Source organism: Drosophila elegans, unplaced genomic scaffold, assembly GCF_018152505.1.
Source record: "Drosophila elegans isolate 14027-0461.03 unplaced genomic scaffold, ASM1815250v1 contig_476, whole genome shotgun sequence".
NCBI classification, from domain to species: Eukaryota; Metazoa; Arthropoda; class Insecta; order Diptera; family Drosophilidae; genus Drosophila; species Drosophila elegans.
Window position 1 is genome coordinate 18,936,968 of NW_024545863.1, and position 22,403 is coordinate 18,959,370.

The 22,403-nt window shown below is 41.5% G+C and overlaps 4 protein-coding genes across 12 annotated transcripts; 2 read left to right on the top strand and 2 right to left on the bottom strand.

The window, feature by feature from the left end:
• The first annotated feature begins 110 nt into the window (after positions 1 to 110).
• LOC108139220 (probable tRNA (uracil-O(2)-)-methyltransferase) lies at positions 111 to 1,872 on the top strand. The gene is made up of 2 exons (XM_017261878.2): positions 111 to 443; positions 506 to 1,872. Exons 1-2 carry the CDS (start codon positions 179 to 181, stop codon positions 1,801 to 1,803), a joined length of 1,563 nt encoding a protein of 520 aa, XP_017117367.1. The 5' UTR covers positions 111 to 178; the 3' UTR covers positions 1,804 to 1,872.
• LOC108139221 (RNA-binding protein with serine-rich domain 1-B) lies at positions 1,813 to 3,665 on the bottom strand. Of its 3 annotated transcripts, none has more exons than XM_017261882.2 (3): positions 3,498 to 3,665; positions 3,265 to 3,429; positions 1,813 to 2,892 (listed from the first exon to the last, which is right to left on the bottom strand). In XM_017261882.2, coding segments are annotated over exons 1-3 (1,125 nt in total). In that variant the 5' UTR covers positions 3,500 to 3,665; the 3' UTR covers positions 1,813 to 1,934. The 3 variants fall into 3 exon arrangements, with proteins under 3 accessions (XP_017117371.1, XP_017117370.1, XP_017117368.1); XM_017261881.2 differs by having other exon boundaries at positions 1,813 to 2,895; XM_017261879.2 differs by having other exon boundaries at positions 1,813 to 2,907; positions 3,498 to 3,664.
• A 191-nt stretch (positions 3,666 to 3,856) lies between these two features.
• On the top strand, positions 3,857 to 20,710 carry LOC108139218 (uncharacterized protein DDB_G0283357). Of its 7 annotated transcripts, none has more exons than XM_017261873.2 (9): positions 3,857 to 3,918; positions 5,880 to 8,513; positions 12,574 to 13,879; positions 14,226 to 14,573; positions 15,971 to 16,334; positions 16,637 to 17,420; positions 17,484 to 17,668; positions 18,225 to 18,337; positions 18,401 to 20,710. In XM_017261873.2, the coding sequence occupies exons 2-9, from the start codon at positions 8,125 to 8,127 to the stop codon at positions 18,593 to 18,595; spliced, it is 3,684 nt and encodes a 1,227-aa protein (XP_017117362.1). In that variant the 5' UTR covers positions 3,857 to 3,918; positions 5,880 to 8,124; the 3' UTR covers positions 18,596 to 20,710. The 7 variants fall into 7 exon arrangements, with proteins under 7 accessions (XP_017117362.1, XP_017117365.1, XP_017117361.1 ...); XM_017261876.2 differs by having other exon boundaries at positions 3,886 to 3,918; positions 7,999 to 8,513; XM_017261872.2 differs by having other exon boundaries at positions 3,891 to 4,030.
• On the bottom strand, positions 14,666 to 15,959 carry LOC121467613. Its single transcript, XM_041709573.1, has 2 exons — positions 14,781 to 15,959; positions 14,666 to 14,710 (listed from the first exon to the last, which is right to left on the bottom strand). The coding sequence occupies exon 1, from the start codon at positions 15,262 to 15,264 to the stop codon at positions 14,860 to 14,862; it is 405 nt and encodes a 134-aa protein (XP_041565507.1). The 5' UTR covers positions 15,265 to 15,959; the 3' UTR covers positions 14,666 to 14,710; positions 14,781 to 14,859.
• Positions 20,711 to 22,403: the final 1,693 nt, after the last annotated feature.

Genomic DNA, 22,403 nt, shown 5'->3' on the forward strand with positions numbered 1-22,403 from the left:
AATAATAAAAATATTATATTATTTATATATTTTACAATTATTTACAATAATGACAGTGCATTAACAAGATTTTCCTTTTTAGTTTTAAATACGCGCCAATCAAATATCGATAGAAAAACCAAACCTTTGAACGTATACTTGATATTCGTGACTTGTGCCACCTTTCGTTTTTGACACCATGACACAAGTAGAAGAACCGCAGTTCTGGCAGGCAATTGGAATATTGATCAAAAACTATCATGCCTTGAATAAAAAGATATTCGAAGTGGTAATCACGAAAGTGGAGAAGCAGCAGGATGGACAACTAAGTGATTCCAGCGAAGAGGAACTGGGGAAGTGTCTCAAAGAGGACCCAAACCATCGCACGTGCACTGGCTTTAAGATTGGATTCAAACTGCTGCCCAAGAAACTGCCGGAAAACATCTTGGCCACCGGAACTGTAGGTAGGTGGGGTACGCACTTCATTAGTTAACTCATCATATTCATTTATCATATTGACTTACAGACTTTGCAAATTGTAAATATGAGTGCCAGTTTGCCAGCGATGATATCGAAGACTTTTCGGTGCAGCTTCTTAAGGGAGAGCTTCTACTGAATTCGAAACAGAACCAAAACTGGTTGGAATATGTGTTCAAACCGAAGCTCCTCAGCTGGTCCCAATCGAAACAGGATGAATCAAAAGTGAAGTCATTGGGCTTGGTGAATGTGGAAAAGTACAATGATCTGTACAAGGAGTTGAAACGGAAGCATTCCCAGCGACTTCTTGAGTACTGGAAAACCGCTCAAGAATCCACGGATCCGTTGAAGTTCATCTACGAGGATTTGGCCATCGCCGCTTATCTTATTGTCCTATGGAATCAGACCCAAACAGAGCCCAAAGCTTTCGCGGATTTGGGCTGCGGAAACGGGCTCCTAGTGCATGTCCTCAATGCCGAGGGCTACAAGGGATATGGTTACGATATAAGGAAGCGAAAGCTGTGGTCCCTCTATCCGGAGGACACCCAGCAGAGCCTCATCGAACAGGCAGTGGAGCCCAACAGCTTCCGCTTGGATTTTCCAGATGTAAATTGGTTAATTGGCAATCACTCGGATGAACTGTCTCCCTGGCTTCCGGTTTTGGCTGGCCGTTTGAGCACCAACTACTTCCTACTGCCCTGCTGCCCCTATGAACTTTCGGGAGCCAAGTTCCGCAGACGAAACACCAAGATTAGTGCCTACCAGGACTTTTTCAAATACGTCACCCAGGTCTCTCAGGAGTGTGGCTTTGAGGTTCTACAAGACCGCCTAAAAATACCCAGCACCAAACGCTTGGCTCTGCTGGGAATCAAAAGGAACAGCACCAAGTCCATTGCCGACTTGGAGTACTTTGTCCAAGAGGAGCTAGGAAAGTACAAAACAGGAGAATTGGAAGTCAAACTGCGAGAGAAGGAGGAAAGCGTTCGCAACTGCACGCAGGTGGACAGATCCATCATCGACGCTTTGGTGCTTAAGATTTTTAAGCAGCTCCTCGCCTCCAACGACGATAAATGGTCAGGTCGCCTGCCCATGCGAGAGATTGCCAAGAGCCTCACTAAGGAAGAACTAAGTGGTATTAAATCCGAGTGCGGCGGCATCAAAACTTTGCTGAGAAATAAACACGAGGTATTCGAGTTCTGCGGCGGGGATCTCATTGGGATCAGAACTCCCAAGCCAACAGCTCTCCTCCAATCCCGTCTGACAACCAAAAAGCGTAGTTGCTTCTTCAAGATGCATCACCCACTTGGATGTCCTCTCGAGGATGCAGAGTGCTCCTTCATACACTAACCACGATGGTTTTGTGTGTGGCCCATGCTCACGTTTATTGTTTGGAATATAATATAAAGAAAAGTGAATTTGTTTACCAATCGGCTTGAATAGTGTGTCCATTGTACAAACTAGAATACGAGCGGTGTCCTCTAGCGGGAGCTGTCGCTGCTGTTGCTGCGACGTCGGCGGCGGATGGGCGAGCGGGAGCGACGACGCGGCGAACGCCGGTTCCTCATGGGCGACTGACGACGTCCACCACCGCCACCACCACCTCCTCCTCCGCGATTGTTGAACCGATTGAATGGGGGCGGGGAGCGCCAGCGGTTGTTTTGCGGACGGCGCATCGGAGGTGAGGGACGGCGCATGGGTGGCCGCTGTTTGGGTATGACCACCGGCGACACAGTGATTTCCTGGCCGTCGATCTGCCCCCCATCCATGTGCTTCATGGCCGACTCGCAATCCTCGGCGGTGGCGTACTCCACAAAGGCCACACCGCGTCCAAAATTGGGATGATAACGATCTACGGGGAACTCAACGTTCTTCACGTCCCCAAAGCTGCTGAATATCTCGAACACATGGTCCTTGGTGACGTTGCGGGTGAGCCGGCCGACATGAATGCGAACCGGCTTAGGCGTGGGCGAACGGGTGCGGGTGCGCGACCGGGAACGCTCCCTTCGCTTCGGTGGCGGCGTCCTCTCCACAGAGCCACGTCCACGGCGACGTGGCGATCGTGAGCGACTGGCCGAGCGGGAACGCTCGCGCTTAACATTATTGCTTTCGAGGGCGGGCCTATCGGTGGATCCAGCTCGACGGGCGCGGTCACGGGAACGACTGCGCCGCTCGCGATCCCGCTCCGGTTCCTTTCGCGTCTTGCTGCCCGGTCGGGGGGATTTGGAGACGCGCCTGGGCGAACGGGTGCGAGAACGGGAACGGGATCGTGCACTTGGCTTCTCCTTTTCTTTGTCCTTGATGGCAGCTGCGCCGCCACGTCGTCGGTTCTTATCGCTGCGATCCGAGTCGCTGGACGAGGACGAGGAGGAGCTCGAGGAGTCACTGGAGCTGCTCGAGCTGGAGCGCGAGTCTGAGCCGGAGCTGCTGCGCGAAGAGCTGCTGTCCGATGAGCTGAAAAAGTGAATATATGTACTTTAAAATGTATTACCTGTCCCTTAACAAAATAAATGTGTATCTGTAGGTAAATAAACTTATGTGTATCATCAAAACCTGGAAATTTCATTACGTTCTTCAGATTTAACACAAGAATAAGCTAATGTAGAATGCACTGTTTAAAACAATCTTAACAAAATATGGGTATAAACTGTTTTTACTTTGTATCCAGCACATTCGAAACCTTGCATTCAAAAATTTAAGTTCTAAAATTTGAAAACCGTTTTCCCACACAAGATGACCTTTCAAAAATAACCCTTATTTGGAGTGCCAGATGTGGGCCATCTGTCGGGAATACCTTTGCCGGCGACTTACCTGCTTCGGGAGTCGCTGCTGGAGGACGCCGATCCGCGACGCTTGCGTTCGCGGTCCCTGCGCGAGGAGCTGCTGGCCACCGCCTTGCCGTCCTTCTCTTTGGTGTCCTTCTCCTTGTTGTCCTTTTCCTTCTCACCCTCGCCGGCGGGACTTTGGGCACGCGCCCTGTGAGCGGCCGAAAAAAGCGAAATGTTTTAGCCGTTCTGGGAAGTAAATTGCGAGCAAGTACTTACATTTTTGTATTGCTGATTCACTTAACTATCAGTTGTATGGGACAGCACACTCTTAGAAGTGCTAGCCAATATGTTTTTATTAATAAACCCTGTTTTTTTTAATAGGAGTTAATTCCGGGTAGCGTTTTCAGTGAAGATTGGTGTGACCGTGGCACACTGATTAAAACATGCCCCTAAATATGGCAAATATACTAAACCTTATAGAAACAACAAAATGTAACTAAAAATACTTTGACAGATGAATAGGTCTTGTAAACCTTTTTAATCAATACAAGTTCAAACAACTACAGCTTACAAATTAAATTTTTTGGTCACATATGTTTTTGTAAAACATTTAGTGTATTCTTTGGTATTTTCCGGAAACCCTTGGTAATTTTCACCAGTCTCGCCGCGGCCACACTCTTTGTCAGGTCGATCCAAGGTAAACTCCCATAAAGCGTAAAAAGCGAGATACTTTTTCTGCCAGGCAATCCGTACTCGATACCAAGTACTTGTATCTACCGTGTAAAATGAATAGTGCTTGTTTTCGTAACGTACGTATGTAGTGGAATTACATAAAACGCAATTGTTTTAAGGCCAGCACTTTTTATCTGCTGGTGACGAAGTGGTTGTCATTGTGAGTTCATGTCCGTGTGCCTGTATGTGTGTGAACTTGTGTTGATTTTGGACCCCGTGCGGGGGAGCGAGCGAGACAGCAATAGTTGGTGGGGGGCGGAGGGCAGCCACAGAGTTTCGATTTTCCATCCATATCTACACTCGCAGCGAAAAGAGAGCGAGAGAGAGAGAGAGGAGCGGCCCGTCTGGTCTGGGTACATTTTACCACACTGTGTCTTTGTCTGCCGTCGAGTCCGATTCGGGAGCTCCGCGTCTGGTTTGTAATATTATTATTCTGATTATTCCGCATATTTCGCATTTAATACAATACCCCGCCCCCTGATTGGCTGCATTGCCCGTGTGTGTGTGCGTGTGTGTGTGTAAAGTGCAGTTTTGTTTGGGGCAGCCAATGCAAATTAACCTGTGTCTATACCCGAAACTACACAATTTTTAGCCCCATCATCGTGTTTTGAAACGCGAAGCAGCAACGTAATTGCCAAAAACCAGCCAGCCAACAAGCGATTCGTTGGTATATGTATACTATATTCATATAATCAATGTGTGAAAGAAAACGAAACCAGAAAAAGAGCATTGGATGAAGTTGACTGCCATGACTACGCAATAGCAACAACAAGAGTGGCACCCACACACACACACAGCAAGATTTTGCTAGGTGGGTCCTCTCTCTCACTCTCTCCGCCTCTCAGTGCCGCTCTCGGCTGGGGGCTCTCTCTGCTGCTCTGTGTGTGTTTTTGGACTCCATAGAAAAAGCGAATATTTTGTTGTCTGCTTGCTTGTGTGTATATGCGTATATTTTTTATAATTTATTGTTTTAATTTGGAGAGGGCGGAGTGTGACCCCAACTCAAAAGCGTCGAGTATGAATACAAGCTGTAGCTATATAGCTGTACGATCCGAGTTTAGAGTTACGCCACCCTGTGCAATACGTATACACTAAGTTGTGGTCAATATAATTGCTAAAAAACGTATATGTAGTGTTGTTAAAGGAGAGCCTCTTTATAGATATGTTATCGCCTTATTTAGCCTTTTAATCTATGTTTAGAAATGCACTTATCTTATCGGTATAATAATAATAAACACAAACACCCTAATCAAAGAGGGTAATTGTGCTGTGACAAACGTATGAGTGTGGGGGAGCCTCTCAAAAGTTTTATAAAGTTTTCGAAGAACAAAAAAGAATCGGACTTCCGGTTTTCAAAATATATCGTAGCCTACTTTAAGAGACCTCTTTTAGTGATTTCTAATCTGTATGGCACCATTCTTGTCATCAATTGCTTAATAGTTCCAGCATTAAATACTTTTCGTTAAGATTCTAAAATATTGCTAATTCTAAAGTTTTTTTTACTACCAAAAACGCTTTTTTCAATTACCACTAATTTTATGCTTAGAAGATATTTTACTCCACTTCAACAAATACAAGTAACCAAAATTTGGTTGAGATTACAAGCCAAATAATAGTATAAAGCACAATTATTTAAAACCGCAACTGTATATGGAACCACAATTACAACCATTATCGTTATGATAGCCAAGCATTTGTATATTGTACTGCCTGCCTATTTTTACGTCTAATTTGCATTACATTGGTATTAATACTCATTGGCCGCTATTAAAACCAGGCTTTATATATATATATAGACCTATATTTCAGTATTATCCCACATATACATACATTTATTGCTAACCAAACTAAAAAAACCCAAGTAATTAGTTTCTCAACTGAATGTAATAGCAATGTTTTCTTTTACTTTTATTTTCTTTGTTTTAGCATACATACAATATTTTATTGCTGGTTTTGGTGGTAAATTTGCATTGTTAACGGCCGCGGCCAGACGTGCCCCGCTTCTTTAACACACACGTCTCTCAAACGAATACCGATCATCAAGTGTTTTCCCTATTGACTCTCGTATATAGCCACATGTAAAAATCAAATAAAAACCAACAAAGAGCGATACTGATACCGAAAGCAACTAAACCGAAAGTGTATTACCGTGTGTACCACATAAGACTGCCATCTGCCCTTTGCGTTGCCGTGCCGTTGACACTTTTGTATCTGGCTGCATCCGTATCTGTATCTCAATCTCACTGACCAACTACCGCAAGCGCAAATGCAAATGTAATCTGCAAACTGCACACATCTGAACCTCAGCTCAGCTCAACTTTCAAACGTTTTATCCTCGAACTGCCTAAAAAACCAACCAACCTATCAGCCAACCTGAACCACTCAACAAACCAACCTATCAACGGTCTACCGCAACTGGCAAACCGAACGGCTTTAGTTTTTAAGCTTTGTTTTTTTGTAAACCTGTTAAACATACTATCGAAGACTGAAAAGAAGTACCAAGTACGATTAGCAATCCTGTAATTATTTGTATTTGTCCATTGTTCTTCTAATGGTTCCAATACGATCGATCTAACCCATCCATTTATGCTATATACTATACGACAACACGTCTTTGTCACACTGTTTGTTTTACTTTGCACATGTTCGTTTTCTACTTTACGCCTAGTATTTATATTACCTACTTAAAGAGCACACACACCCACAACACAGCCCATGTACGTTAAGTGTAACCCTATTTATCTGTCGCTCTCTTGATCTGGAATCTTTCGATTGTACTAACTGCCCGCCGGGCGATAAGTGATAAGTTTGTAATCAGTCATCCGCCCCTCAACCTCGATCCATCCATTTCCATCCTACCCAAAACCCAAAACCGAAAACCCAAAAACAGAACCACTAATATTGTTTTTGTTCAGTTGACACATTCATGTAAAACACACACATCTAGAGATAAATATATATGTATATATGCGAGGGGCGGCTTAACGATAGGTTATCGTGTTTAACAACTCAAACTGGAAACGCTGGAAGTGTAAAATTTATCGTTACCACTTATCATTGGCTGACGGAGTCGGCGGAGTTAGCTCACATATACACATACATATATACTACCTATGTACTCGTAATTGTTAACTTTATATATATCGTATTTGTATCTGTATCGGCAGCTTTTTCACATACCCCCAATACATGAATTTATATACAATTATATCGTACTTATACCTATAGTTGAAAGACTAACCACGCACGTATCTCATCTCAGTTCCATATAATTGACAACCTATTAAAGCTACACTGTTAAAACAAACTGAAAAATTGTTGCTGTTTTATTTATTACGATTACAACAAATATTTACATATATCCACACATAAACACAACACCCACACGTATATATACATATATATAAATATTTTATTATCCTTGCCTAAGTAAGTATTTTGCCTACTAGTGAAACCATAAATGTTTTGTTATTGAGCATGTTGGCTTGTTGGTTGTTTGCTTTCTGTTCTGGAGCGCGGGTCGGGCTTAGATTATTTCCTCAATAAATAATAAAAAAACACACAAAAAGTAATAAGAATCTCAACATATCAAAAACCATAAAAATCCCGTTTTCGATTAATATCTGATTTGGAGGAATCGAAAAGAACATGCTTAACTTTTTGAAATGAATAAAAAAAACATTCCTAATTTTTACTTGTTATTCAATTTAATTTCTTTATTTTAAATTCCCCAAGAATTCACCAAGGTAAATTCAATTATATTTTGTTCTTAAAGCTTTTGAAAGTAAGAAGGAACATGTTTATCTTATTGCAAAAACTACCCTATTTTTGGGTTAACAATATAAGTTATCCTTATGAATCTAGTGCTCATAAAGCTGAGCAAGTTGCATTTTCGAATTAAAGTAGTTTGAATTCTAATTAGCTTTGATACCTCCAAATATCCACGGATTGCAAACCGAACGGGGCTGCATATTTAAGTGTTCAAGCAGTCACTTTATAAGCAAATCGTCTCGTTTCCTTCTCGTTTTTTGTTCCCGCCCCACAGCTGTGTGAATAAAAGAAAAGCCCAAAGAAAGCTCTCGCCCAGTCGAAAGTCGAATAGCAACATCAGTAGCAGCAGCAGCAGCAGCAGCAACAACCCAAGCAGCGGCAACGCAAGTGCAACTGCAACATGCTCAACTCGAATGCCAGCAGTGGCAATTTGGGCAATGGCAACGGCAACAACAACAACAACAACCATGGGGGCAGCAGCCGGCGTCCCTTTTCCCGCAATTCCTCGTCAGTTCGCTCGCATCGCGGCGGTGGCGGCGGAGTGGGCAGTCGCATGCTCTACTCGCCACACCCACATACGCACGCCCATGCCCAACAGCAGCAGCAACAACAGCAACAGGGCCAGCAGCAGCGGTCCAGCAACAACAACAGCCTTTTGCCTGGCCACAGTCCCTGGTGCAACGTCAATTTGAACGGCGGCAACAGCAATAACAACGGTGGCAACATCAACAATATCAACAACAGCAACAACAACAACAATGTCAATAACAAAGATGCAAACCCGAATTGGTAAGAGCCGAGAGCCGCTTGTGTTTTAGAACCATTTTTCCACCTACTCACTCGAGATCCTCTGCGATCTCGAGTTTATGTTAGCCTTAAGTGACATTGAAAAAAAAGCGAATTTGAAACGTACCCCCTCCGATCCGAACCGCTCCCGAAATCCCCCAAAATCCATCCATGATTAACAAGACATATCCTTGTAACTTCCCCCACGACTAGAACAGTTTATCTACTTTCTATCTCTATCTTTATTACACCTGAACTGAAAACCCGAAAATCGCTTTTAGGCTAAAGGGAGAATTTTGTAATTAATGTCGCGTTCAGTAGTGCAACCAAAAACATTTTAATTGGTCCTAACCGTTGAATTTTCGAAGCACTAAACAAAAAAAAAAAAGCTTGCATCGCCAACTTGATGGCGACACATAATGGATATAGTGTTATACCGTTAATACTTCTCGATCATTTGTAACTCTCTTTCGTTCTCTTGCGTACCGTACATTTTGTGTTTTGTTCCTCGTCAAGATTGGCACCCTTAACCCACACAGTTACCATGCCATACATACTAATTATCGTTGTAACTATCCCTGCATCGACATCGAATACTCCATTACATACTCGTACTCGTACATACACCCACATTATACTATCCAGCAAGAGCTGAGTTTTTCTTTATTTAATGTTTATCGTATGTAAATTCTCTAACCGCTTTTATTACCATATCCTAAATTTGAGCAGTGTGAAGTTACGTAGAAGAAACCGTATTAACTGAATCAGAAACTCTTGATTTCGATTGTAACAACTTAAAGAACGTTCAATGTTTCATAAACTTAAGACCAATCAAACAGTTCCCTAAGAAAATGCATGAAGAGCACTTGAAAATGGCGATCCAAACATATTAAGTAGCAAATTTCTCTTTAGTTTCGTAGTTGTTTCTTTGTCCCAAACGCTTTTTCTTGTTTTTGATTAAAGCGCGCCTAACGGACTTAAGTACTTACCAGCATGCTATCTCTCCCCCTACCCATATCTTTGTCTCTGTCTGGCCCATCAAGAACATCCCCAAGGACCTACCTTAATCGCCAACCTCCTTTTCTTTCCACTGACTTTATATTGTCTGGGTAGTTGGAAATTAGTAGTTTCATTTTATGGGCTATAAGACTATTGAAGCAAGGAATCAGCCGTGGACTTTAGTGAATTTTAATTGATTGGCCAAAACACATCGACGGCGCGAGTCATCGACCAACGACGATTATAAACAATTAAACAATTATAAAGCTAGTCGGGTGGGTAAGTGCTTTTCATGCATCATAGAAACCCGAGATGTTCAACTAAACCATTAGTCAGACGAATACTATGTTTATTAGAATTTTTACAATTGCCGCTCGTAAATTAGATTATTAATGATAATTGTTTGCAAATAAAAATTCTTTACTTTAAAACCGGATTTTCTGACCAAGAAAACCGTGTGCATCATTTAAAAATAGTATAAATTTAATAGTAATAAAAAAATTGTATACGAAAAAAATGTATTGCACTAGACCTATTCTACAAAGGTTTATGTTTTTCAAATTTTATTGACAAAGTTTTCTGTTTGCGGGCGACGATTGTAGCTTGTTGATAAGTGTACACTTCAGTATTAAAATTCTAGGGAATCAATAAATAAATATAGCTCTCTGTTGGATCTTGCTAAATCCTTCATGTCAGAAATTATTAAAATACCTCACTGAAGTAATTCCTTAGATAGGGTTTCCACATTTCCTCGAATTCAAGACCTACCCCCCACCCACAACATTTTAATTTGATCTACAGTTATAATTTTGTTAAATTTCTTTCGTTTTGCGCATAGTGTCGCTTCACGTTTTATGCTATTCGTTAAATTTATACTAAAACTAAAGCAAAAACCAAGATCAAACATAAATGCGATGATAAATATGTGAAATGCAACCGTGAAAAGTGCAAGCCAAGTATGAATTTAGTTACAAAATTTCCTCTTTATCCAAACCGTACCGTAACTAGTTGTAATTTTTTTCGATTTCAACATTTTATGAATGATGCATTTTAGTTGAGTTTCTTGATTGATAGCTAAGTATATTGATGACTATTGATTGATGTATTTTGCTTAACTTTGCGTAGGTCGAGGCGAACCGAGTCGAGTTTTGCAAATGATCAACAAACTCAGCTTAATGTTTTACTTATTTATTTGCATTTTGCACACTGCGGCTTAGAATGTTTGACAAACCAACCTTATAGAAATTCCAAAACCAACCAAAAACCAAAAAGATAATTCAATTAAACAATGAAAACCGACCAATTTACCGAAATAACAGTTAAATCAACTCTTTTTAAATAGCTCGAGCATATCCTTCTCCTTTTGATTTACTCCTTGCTCTATCTCTCTTTCTACTCTCTTCTACTACTGACTGTTTGTGTGTGTGTGTAACTTTAAGCGAGCCACAATAATAACAATTACAACAAGTACAGCATTGTATGGTCATTGTCACACTCTGTTTATCAAGTACTCTTTAATTTGTCGTCTAACTATTGTACAGCTGTGCTTAAAACAATAGCAATTGATATATTTAATTTGTTTTTATAAAGGAAACTTGTCCAAAATCATAAAAAAATTTAATTTTTCACTCACACAGTTGGAAGTTAAGAAATTCCGTTTTTTAATCTTATTGTAAATGTACAAAATGTAAGCAAAAAACGCTTTAAAGCCGTTTTACTTTTTAGAAAAAATTGTGAAGTGTCAAATTTTAAACCGTTTCTAAATAAGTACGTAAACTAAGGTATTTGAAGTTTCGTTAAAGTAACTGCTATTATTTTGAACACATCTGTACGTACATAAATAGTTGTTATTTGATTTCTAGCCAGTTGCAATCGCAGCTTTTGCATCTAGCCCGTAAGAGTTAATACCTACTACGTTACGCTGACACCGGCTTACGTTACGACCAAATTATAACGTTCGGCGCTTAGACACGCCCCTTTTCCCCCACTATCTTGCTGTGCGTGTACATAAGTAACTATACATAGGCCTAAGTACTACTTTATGGTGTGTGCCCAGCTCGATCACGATCTTTTGGATCTCCGTTCTGTTCCATTTCCGTTTCCGTTCTCACCCCGCTAAAAAAAAACAGTAATTCGTAAAAGCTTTTTCACAGGCTGAAGAAAAGCTAAAGCTTTCCTACCGTATCTTACATACGAGTTTTTTTCGTACCAATTTATTTACGTTTTCGGTTTACGTTCTCTTTTGTATAGTTTTGGAGCATGACCAGCACTCTCTATCTCTCTCTCAAATATATATATACGTATCCAATGTATTTCTCTCGTGTTTAGCTAGTGAGAACGGCCTATTACGTTACAGTTGCCTTTTTGCCGTTACGTTAAATTTGAATAGTGTGAAGAATAATGTGCGATTGGCGTTTCGTTGTTTTGATTTCCGTTTCCATTTCGATTTTTGGTAAGCGTAGTGTGCATTAAAACAAAGCGAGCAACAAATAAATAAATAAAATAGCAAACTAACCAAATTTCCACCTAAAATGCATTCAAAACAAAAGAGCAGAATTAAAAAAAAAGGAAAATAGAAAAATCTGCAACGATGTGAAACAAATTAGTACGTACGTATTTGTTTTATACTAAATGTGTGTACATATCGATATTATATATATATATATATCTATATTAAACTAATATCTAATTATTGCATTTTGCCATTTACATATATATTATTTTTATCTTTTTCGTTTTTCTTTCTTCTTCATATAAAAAAAAAACCGAAAACTACTGCAAAATAAAAAATCTATATAAATAACGTATGTGTGTGGCTACCACTCTGCATATATACACCACTACTACTACTACTACCTACTACCTGTACATGTATTATGCATACAAATAACTATATATGGGTTGTGTTTAATACTACCACACACTGCTACTGCATTGATTTGATTGAACAATTTTCAACTGTATCTCGTACAACCGAATATTATACTCTCTATATATACGTATATATGTATTACATATTATCTAAAACAAACTGCAACTGCAAACCTCAAAATCGAAAATCCAGCGATGTACAAACAAGTAATTCTAGCGGAACTTGTATTTATAACAATAGCAAAGCGCATCATCATCACAACAACAGCAACAACAATGGTCACACTCAGAGCCACAGTCACACTAATCACCCCCATTCCCCACACCAAAGCCAACCTCACCACCCCCAATTGCACACCCACCACCACCACCACCCGCATTCGAGTCCACCACAGCAGTATAACAGTTATCGCCAGTACCCACCGCATTCCCCCAACTCCCCACACGGCAATGGTCATTCGAATAGCAACACTAGAAACCCGAGTAATAGTAATCCCCAAGCCAATCAAAGCCAAAACTCCTATCCCAGTTACTACGAGTTGTGTTCGGGAGGCAGTGGATCACAGACCCACACCTATGGATCCATGTCCGTTTCCCTGGTGAGACTGAATCCCGCCCGTTTATGCCTAACGCTAAGTCCTGCCACGCCCCCATCCCAGCGAGTACTGTCCTACAGATCCCCCCGATCCAACTCCAATTCCAGCTCAAACTCCAGTTCCAGTTCCAGTTCCAACGATCAGAATCATTATAATCCACCGCCACGTAGTCAGAATCAGAATCAGAACCAGAACCATCATCCCAACCCACATCAGTACCAGTACCAATACCATCCGCAACACCAGTACCATCCATTGCATAATCCACAACCACAACCACATCCACATCCACACCCACAGCAACAGACTAATCGCCAATCCCTCCCGCTAACACGAACGAATTCAAATTCAACCAACGCAACAACTTTCAATTCAATCAATCCAACAACAAATAGTAATCCTACTGATGTTGTGAATGTAAATTCTTGTACCGATATAATTCCTCATGGGTCTTCGTCTGCGTCTGCGTCGTCGATGCTGCCCCAACAACCACCACAACAACAACAACAACATCAAATTAATAACGCATCCGCACCCATCAATAGCCACAGCCAGGGACAGGGACCAGGCAACTCGCCGAATCTTGGCCACAATCACAACAACCAGCGTGGCTACAACAACAACAACAACAATAACAATAACAGGGGAATCGGTAATGGTAATGGTAATGCCAACGGACCACCCGACTACATGAACTATCGGCGTGGCTTGTGTCCGGCCCTATCTCGGGGGGACTACTCCGGAAATGGAAACGGAAATGGTAACGGAAATGGCAACGGACACGGCCACAACGGACGCCGCTATATGACCGATCATCTGAACAACGCCTCCTCCTCGTCCATGAACGGCCTCATCAATTCCGGACACCACCAGCGCAACTACAACGACAGGAACTTGAATAACGTAAGCGGATCCTCACAACCATATAAGTAAACTCAAAAAGCTTTTAGGATAAATATATTCAGGACCAAACATACATATCATATAGTATCTGGTATAAAAACCTAGATCTGGTGAAACATGGGGATTTCTTACTTTTTATTCTCCTTTTCTTGCTTTCCCGATTTCAACGATCGAATAAGTCTATTGTTTTCATTCCTTCCAGAAAAAAAAAATGTTTGCCAGAAAGTTTGTAATGATTTTTGCAATAGATCTTATATATTTTATGATCCTTAACCTTTTCTTATTTTTTATTTTAAGTAACGAGTTCTAAAATATTTAATGAAATCGAGCGTTAATCATCTTCTAGCACTTTGGAAACTCTGATCAGGGCGGTCCAGACCATCGGGATCGAGCCGAGGGCTCTTCGTACAACTTCATGCGCAACGGAGGCGGCAGCGGAGGAGGCTACGGACGCAATGGCTCGCACTACCAGCACATGGCTTATGGAAACAACAACGGTGCCTCCACATCCTCCGGCGGACCAGGTCTGATGGGAGAGCTACCCTCGGGATCGGGCCTGTCGGGCTCCTCGCTGTCGCTGAACAACGGACCCAACGGACCCCTCAACTCGGACAGTCCGTCGCGCAAGCGTCGCCGCATCTCCGGCAGACCGCAGAACGGTCCGCAGACCCAGCAACGCTGTCTGATGGCTCATGTGAGTTTGAAATCAAAGTGATGAGAAAGATTGCCATTAGACTGCCAGGGGAGTAGGTGCTTTGTATCTTAAAGATCTTTAACAAAGATTGATTTTGATTTGATAAATCCCTTTTGCTTGTCAAATTTATGTGACCGCTATAAGTAGATTTACATGTGTCTGAGCAAGGAACAAAATGAAATGTACTGGGTCAAGGGCCAGCATTACCATTCCCGGTGAAACTTTTTTTCCAACTTAAGACAAATCTGTCCCGGAGTTTTCGCCTTGATGTTGGCAGCAGTAGAGGCTAAGCTTCCAGGAAGGCACTTCCGTACGGATCCCGCTCGAACCTCACCGGAGCGGATGCCATGTGGCGCAATCGGGAGCCGGTCTCCTCCACCACATGGTGGTCAGGACGGAACAGGGAGTCAATTAGGGCGTACAGGCGCCAGTCCGACTGGTATTCCGGGTTGCTCTCAAAGCGTTTGCGTTCGTTTAAATACTTTTTGCGGTAGCTGTTAATGCGCCGGCGAACCTCCTGTGGGTTCAGCTGAATGCCGTGCTGCCGCACGACTTGCGCAATCTTCCGGAATATGGGCAGGTTTTCTGTGTAGGCGGAAATATCGTGAAGGTGCTCGCGCCATAGCTGCACTAGAAACGCCTCCTCCCAGGAGGTGTAGTAGCGCAATTTCCGGTGCTTCTGGTCGTTCATTTTTCGATTTGCAAGAAAATAAGTACCCGACCAGACTTTTCAAAAGTAAAGTCAATAAAAACGAAACTCTTGTATGACGTCTAAAAAGTCTTTGCTTTAGTTGTCAAGAAAGTAATGGATTTAGAAAAGTAATGCTACTTAGCCAGTATATTTTTTATGGAAGTTCACATGAGTGCGAGAAAGATAGGGATAGTACGAATTCGCCGCACAGTTGTTGTTTCCGGAAACATTACATCTGTTAAAAATTGATTGTGCTAGGTTCAATACTGTTGCTGGAGACAATTTCTTTGACCACTTGATTGTCCAAATGAAATAAAGGTACTTTAATTGAGTTATTAAGAGGATATTAACATATTTCAGCAAAAGTATTTTTTTTTTTAAATAAAAAGGTAATTTTTTCTAGCAATCAACATCTAAGTACTACATCGTCTTGCCATATTTGTGTTTTATATTTTTACATTTTTCAATTTTAAAATTTGGGAAAAGTACCGTTAATGGTTAACATGCTTTAAAATACTACAAATACTAAGCAGCTGAACGCATTATGGTCTTAATTAATACATTTTCGATAGCGTACTTTAAATTCGCCGTGTTCGCTACACATTCTAGAACTTTAATGTGTCATCGCAGCCGTAGCAATACTAATTTTTAAATTATAGGAAATAATCACTAAATAGTTGCTTACTAACTTGTTACGCCGTTCCAGATGCAGCAGGGAAGTCCGCCGCTCCGACGGCCGCGTCTGCGCGATGTGGCCACCTCCACGCAGCAGCAACAGCAACAGCAGCAGCAGCAGTACGGCCCACAGGTGCACCATCCCCAGCAGCAGCAGCAGCAGCAGCCGCCCTCGAATTACCACCCAATGCATCACCACTACGTGCCCCAGCAGCAACAGCAGCAGCAGCAGCCGCCCCACATCCAGCGTTCTCCGTGGGATCTGGGCAACAGTGGAGGAGGCGCCGGCGGAGCAGCCTCCAGCAGCTCGGTGGGCCCCATTCTGCAGCAGGTGCAGGCGCCGCCGCAGCCACCGAGCCATCCCCAGCAGCAGTCTAGTCTGGAACAGCAAATCGGTAAGCTGAGCAATTAGTTCAATGAATCTCTGAAATATTTAGGCCAAGTAAACACTAAAAAAAAGCGTTTTTTCGACAGTTTTTTTTTTGTTTTTACGAAATTTATATTAAAATTATTGTGGTAATTTTTGTATTGAACAAAATATTAAGTATTATGGTGAAACCAAACCAAACCAACCTTTTCTTGATTTTATTTAGCGGAGACTGCGATCATCTGCCATAAATTTATACTAATATAATATATAATGTAAACCAAAATTCGTTTTCTTATGCTCATTCATTTGAATTTATGATTCTTGTAGGAATGTGTTATCCGCCGGCACCACCGCAGCCCGCCTCGCTGATGGTGGACCTGAATCTGAACCAGGTGCCCGTGAGCCTGCAGCTTCGTCCCTCGGAGCCCTTCTGGGCCTCCTTCTGCACGTATCCAATACCGGCGCAGGCTAGACTGGCGCCCTGCCACCTGCATGGCGTCTACACGCAGCCCTTCCCCGCCCCGCCTCCCGGACTGGCCGCTCCGCCACCGCTGCAGGTGGCTTCGGTGCCGTCGCAGGCGCAGATGGCAGCCGCCGCAGCGGCCGCCCAGCAGATGATAGCCCAGGCCACGCTGACGGCCCAGCAGCAGCAGCGGGATGTGGTGGCCATTGCGACGGCCAATCTGGGACCCATCGAACCGCCGGGTGCCCACCACCTGGACGGACACCATGGCCCCGGAGGACCCGGCGCCCACGGCCATCCACACGCCCATCCGCATGCCCATCCGCATGCGCATCAGCTGCCGCCCGGCATCCACATCACCCCGCTGAGCGGAGCAGCGGCTGCGGCCGCCACCCACCACCTACATTCCACGGCGGCAGCTGCAGCGGCTGTCGCCGCCCAGGCCAGCGCCCAGATCGGCCCGCAGCAGATCATCATCTCGTCGGACCGCCGCACATTCCCGCCCCACCGCCGCATCCCGCGCTTCTGGCCGGCAAACCACGGCCATCGGCACGTCCTGCCGCCCCAGTCGCTGGCCGCCCACCAAGCTCCGGTCCAGATCCAGGCCACCTCGGGCATCATCAACCCGGGCTTCCTGCTCAACTTCCTGTGAGTTCATGGGTGTTAACCGATCCCTAGGAGTCGCTAATCCCGTCTCTCATCCTCTTGCAGGGCCATGTTCCCGCTGTCGCCGTACAACCAACATGATCTGAGCTCCGGCGACACCAACGAGACGGAGAACTATGAGGCGCTGCTCAGCCTGGCTGAGCGGTTGGGCGAGGCCAAGCCCAGGGGACTCACCCGGAACGAGATCGATCAGTTGCCCAGCTACAAATTCAACCCGGAGGTGCATAACGGTGAGTGGATGAAAAGGTTGAGTAATTTTGGGCCCCTGGTGAAGGATTGAAAGTAGGCAACTCAGATTTTAAACTAAAACCAGGCAATTTCCACTTAAAAGATTTATATACATATATATAATACTCATTCGACAAGTATGTCATACAATCTCTGATATATTTCTAAAATTCAAAGAAATAGACTAGGATTTTCTTTGAAGTCTTCTCTTATTTTTTGATATTACCTGCAATTATTTGCGACATTACGTATACTTAATAAACTTTAAAGTTGGCCCCAAAAAGTAGGCAACTTTTTTTTTTCTTTTATAGGTGATGTACATTTTGTTTATTTTTATTGTTAAATTGACACATTAGAGGTTCCAAAAAATCTAGAAAGCAACAAGAATTGAAGAAATCATTATAATATTGTTACTTTCATTGAATGTTGTGTTGTTAAATCAGTAGAGTTTGTTCCTATCTATGTAGTAATGAAAAGAAGAAACCCTTTTGGGTCTGACATTATTTAGCCAAGTTTAAGTATGTGAAAAATTTACAAAATTATCCTTTCATCCTCCAGGCGATCAGTCATCCTGTGTGGTGTGCATGTGCGACTTCGAGCTGCGTCAACTGCTGCGCGTCCTGCCCTGCTCCCACGAATTCCACGCCAAATGCGTAGACAAATGGCTGCGGGTAAGTGCCTACAAACATGCAGAAATTGAGCTAAAGAATAATCAAATACATCTTGTCGCTCAGTCAAATCGCACTTGCCCGATTTGCCGAGGCAATGCCTCCGACTACTTCGATGGCGCCGATCAGCAGCAACAGGCGCAGGCGAACGCAGGAACGGCAGCCGCCTTGGGCAGCACGTCCGGCGGAAGTGGCGGAGTGACGGGAACATCCGCAGCTGCGGCGGCCACCGCCAATCCCCAGCAGAGCCAAGCGGCCTAAGCCCGTCGTTAGCGTTGTATACACACACTCACACACACACATACACCTCCAGCTTTGGCTTTGCCGGACGATGAGTGGACGAGAGGGAGGAGCTCTTCTTCGGGTTGTGGAAGAAGATTGGTCTGTGGCGGGGAAGCCACCTGCCCACCCGCCATCACTTGATGTTACGCGCAACGAATCCAACTGCCAAACCTGGCCAAGAACACCCACCCGCTCCGCCCCTCGGCCACGCCCTCGCGCAACTCGCCGCCTCTTCAATAGCTTGTCGTAGACATTAGTTTGTATGTGAGCAAAGGTAAACCGTATTTAGGAGTAACCCACATAGGCATACCACCAAGATTTCAACTACAATTAAACAGCGTATATATATTATATATATACTATATATTTGCGTGTATAGAGAAAGTTAAAGCCGTAAAACAAGTGTCTGTATATAAGCCAAGATTTGCACAAAATTCATTATAGATTTTCTTTGCCTTTTCACACTCAAGGATATCCTAAAATCCATTAAATCAACTATAGACGAAAAAACAAATATGTATTCAAATGCGTGGTAGCTGGCTGTCAAAGTCCTCGAAAATGGGTTCAGGATTTAGAAATTCCCAAAAAGAAGATGGTTAAACTTTGAGTGCCTGTTGCCAACTAGAAATTGTATATCTTAAATTGTTGCTGTCCACACGCATACCTATATATAGTTCTATATTATAAAGAATGCCTATTTAAGCAAAGCGGGATATCAGTAATTTGGATTTGTGTTTTCTGCTCTTCAGTTAGGCTTGCATACTTGCTGCTTCCTCTTTGTATTTTATATATTTACTACCATTACCTTTAGTTTTTTAACAGCGTACTATATATCTTTAAACGACATACATTAAAAACCAGCATAAATATAGTGCATTGCATTTTATACTAATTGTACGAACTGAACCCACTGAAGAAGTTCTTCTTCTTGCACTAGCAAACAAAAACAAAAAAAGAAAAAGCAACAAACAAACAAAGATAAAGATATCTTTAGAAAGGAAAAAGAGCGTATATATATATTTTTTTCGTTTCTACTGTTTGAAATTTAGTAACTATAAACGGAAGCAACTAACATTGAAACATATAAGCAATCTTTGAAATCGACTAAACCAGATGAACGGAGGACGATAAGCGTTTCAGCAAATATACTACATATAGATGCATATATACACACCCCACACACCCACTAACTGGAGGAAAACCAAGCATATAAGAATTTAGCATACAGGCATAGAAACATATGTATATTGGTGGGCTTATTAATGTATTTGTAGTAGATGTGTGCGTAATTAAATGCGTAATTAATAATGCAATCGCTATGAGAACACAAATATCGTATTAACGTATCGTAACCGAGACTTTTCCAGGGCCAGCGTGCGTGGGTGGTGACCTCAGCCGCCCACCGACCAGTCCATCCACTTCCGTAGTATTTTTGCCTTTTGAACTGTAACGTCTGTAGCTCTAAATCTAAACACAAGCATTAACTTACATACACACCTTAACCTCCTTCAATGTGACTTGTCTATTAAAATTGCATCAGATGCGAATATTGCGAGTATTGCGAGTACTGCGAGTATCATATATACAGCCATAACACACCCAGATATATAGAGAGTTTCCTTCTGATATATGCGATTCAAGCGAACCTACGTGCACTAGCCTTTAAAGCCGGCGGACGACAGCAAACAATTTTTACCAATATACATGTACAAGTACGAGTACCATACAATAATTATCTATATCTATCTATCTATCGATCAATCGGTATAAACATAACCAATTAACGTGGAACTAAACCAAACGAGAAATGAGAAGAACAAGTAAATTGAAATGATTCCTGCCCTCCATTCGTATTAAAAACCATTGAAACTAACTCAACAACTTTTTATAGCATATATATACTATGGATAGCATTGATTTTTTGTGAGAATGGATATACATAACATTAGTTTAGCCTCTTCGGGAAGGCCATAAGCCGTATCTATTGGGTCATCCGTTGCTTATAGCGAGAGTTTGCAGCACTTTCCCAATCCAGACTTCCTGTGCCCCATCTCTCCGTTCTTAAATCCCTAATAAAGCTATGCAATACTGAAATCTTGATACCTAGTATATGTGTAAAACGTGTGTGTATTTATTATACCCGGTACTCGTAGAGTACCAATTTATAATGTGTTGTGTAGTTCTGCAATGGAATTTAATATACTCTTTAAAAAAATAAAAAAGTTTTTATCAATTAAACCATGTCCGTTAGTCCGTCCGTTGAAACTTCTGTACGTTGGGGTCTTAAGAAGCAATAGAAAAGAGGTTTACCATGTAGTTTTTGAAAACCTTTTAGAATAAATCAACTACAAATCTTCATTTCGCCCCTTGTAAATCGGAAAAAAAACTACAGTTTTGAAAATTGATAAAAGTACTTGACTCCAATATCTTTTTTGTTTTTGGAACAGGACAGTGAGTACCGGGTATCCCTTAGTCGGACCACTCGACTATAAAGTTCTTTCTTGTTTTTAATCTATATAAATGGTATTTCCAAAAGACCATTGTAAAGGTGTTGTGCTTTTCTAGAATTTTATTAGTAGGAACATCAACTGAATGATAAACGAAAACCCAAATAAAGTTTATTTTTTGTCACAATAACAGAACGTTATGATAAAAGCAAATAACTATATATATAGAATATATTATATACATGAATTGAATACCTTTTATACGTGCACTGACATAATTACTTACGAGTATATGTAAAAAATTCAATCAACCAAGCTAAGCAGAAAAGAAACTTTAATCAATTACTTATTTTAATCCGGTTTCGATAATTTTACGCTATTTAGTTTGTTCTATACCTCTACGTCTATCCTGAACTAACAGCACTAATACTAGGTGTTTCCATCGAATAGTTTTTCTTCTACCTACCTTCTGGTTTATTATTTTCCAAACAATTTACAAAAATCAAAAGCTTATCATAAAAATATATTTATAGTAACAAAACAAAAAACAAAAAAAAAAAACCAGAAAAAACACAAACAAAAAAATTATAAAGTTTTGCTGTGATGTACGTTATATATATTTAATTACATAAAATGCAATAAAATTTAAAACATATAATGCGTAATTCCAAATTATTACAACAAAACAAAATAAAAGAAAAACCAAAAATAAAAAAAAAATCAGAGAATGATTATGAAATAATAAAACATTTTACGCATGAGAATTTCTCCAAAACAAAAAAAATATGTACGACATACTATAACATCTACACTTGTCTAGAACTTATGCAATTTTAAATGTGACTATTATTTTACAATTTTGTAGACAAGAACCGAGACACTCTCTTCTAGTACTTGTAAATCAGTTAACCATAGTATTGAACAAACGTTTTTCAGTGGCATTGTAACGGTGAGCGGGCGTTTTTAATGTTAATTGCAATTATTTCAATTTTCGGTTTTGTATTAACTCGCAAAATTTCAATAAAATTCAATGAACGTCAATAAAATGTAATGCGTTTTTAATATATTTTTGGGGAAAGGGTAAAAAGAGGACGTTGATTAAAGAACAGCAAAAGAGGTTATTCCAAACTTTTATAATATTCATTATTGTCTATAAATGTATGTCAATCGGCGTAGAGCTTTAAATTTCCTTTATTCAACTTTTTCCCAAAAATCTACAAATGATAAGTTTACAAACTCCGAAGCAATTGAACTATAATAACACACTTAAAACACAAAGTTGTAACAGGAAGTGACCCAACCTTCACACATAGAGCATATGTACACTAAAATATGCTCTA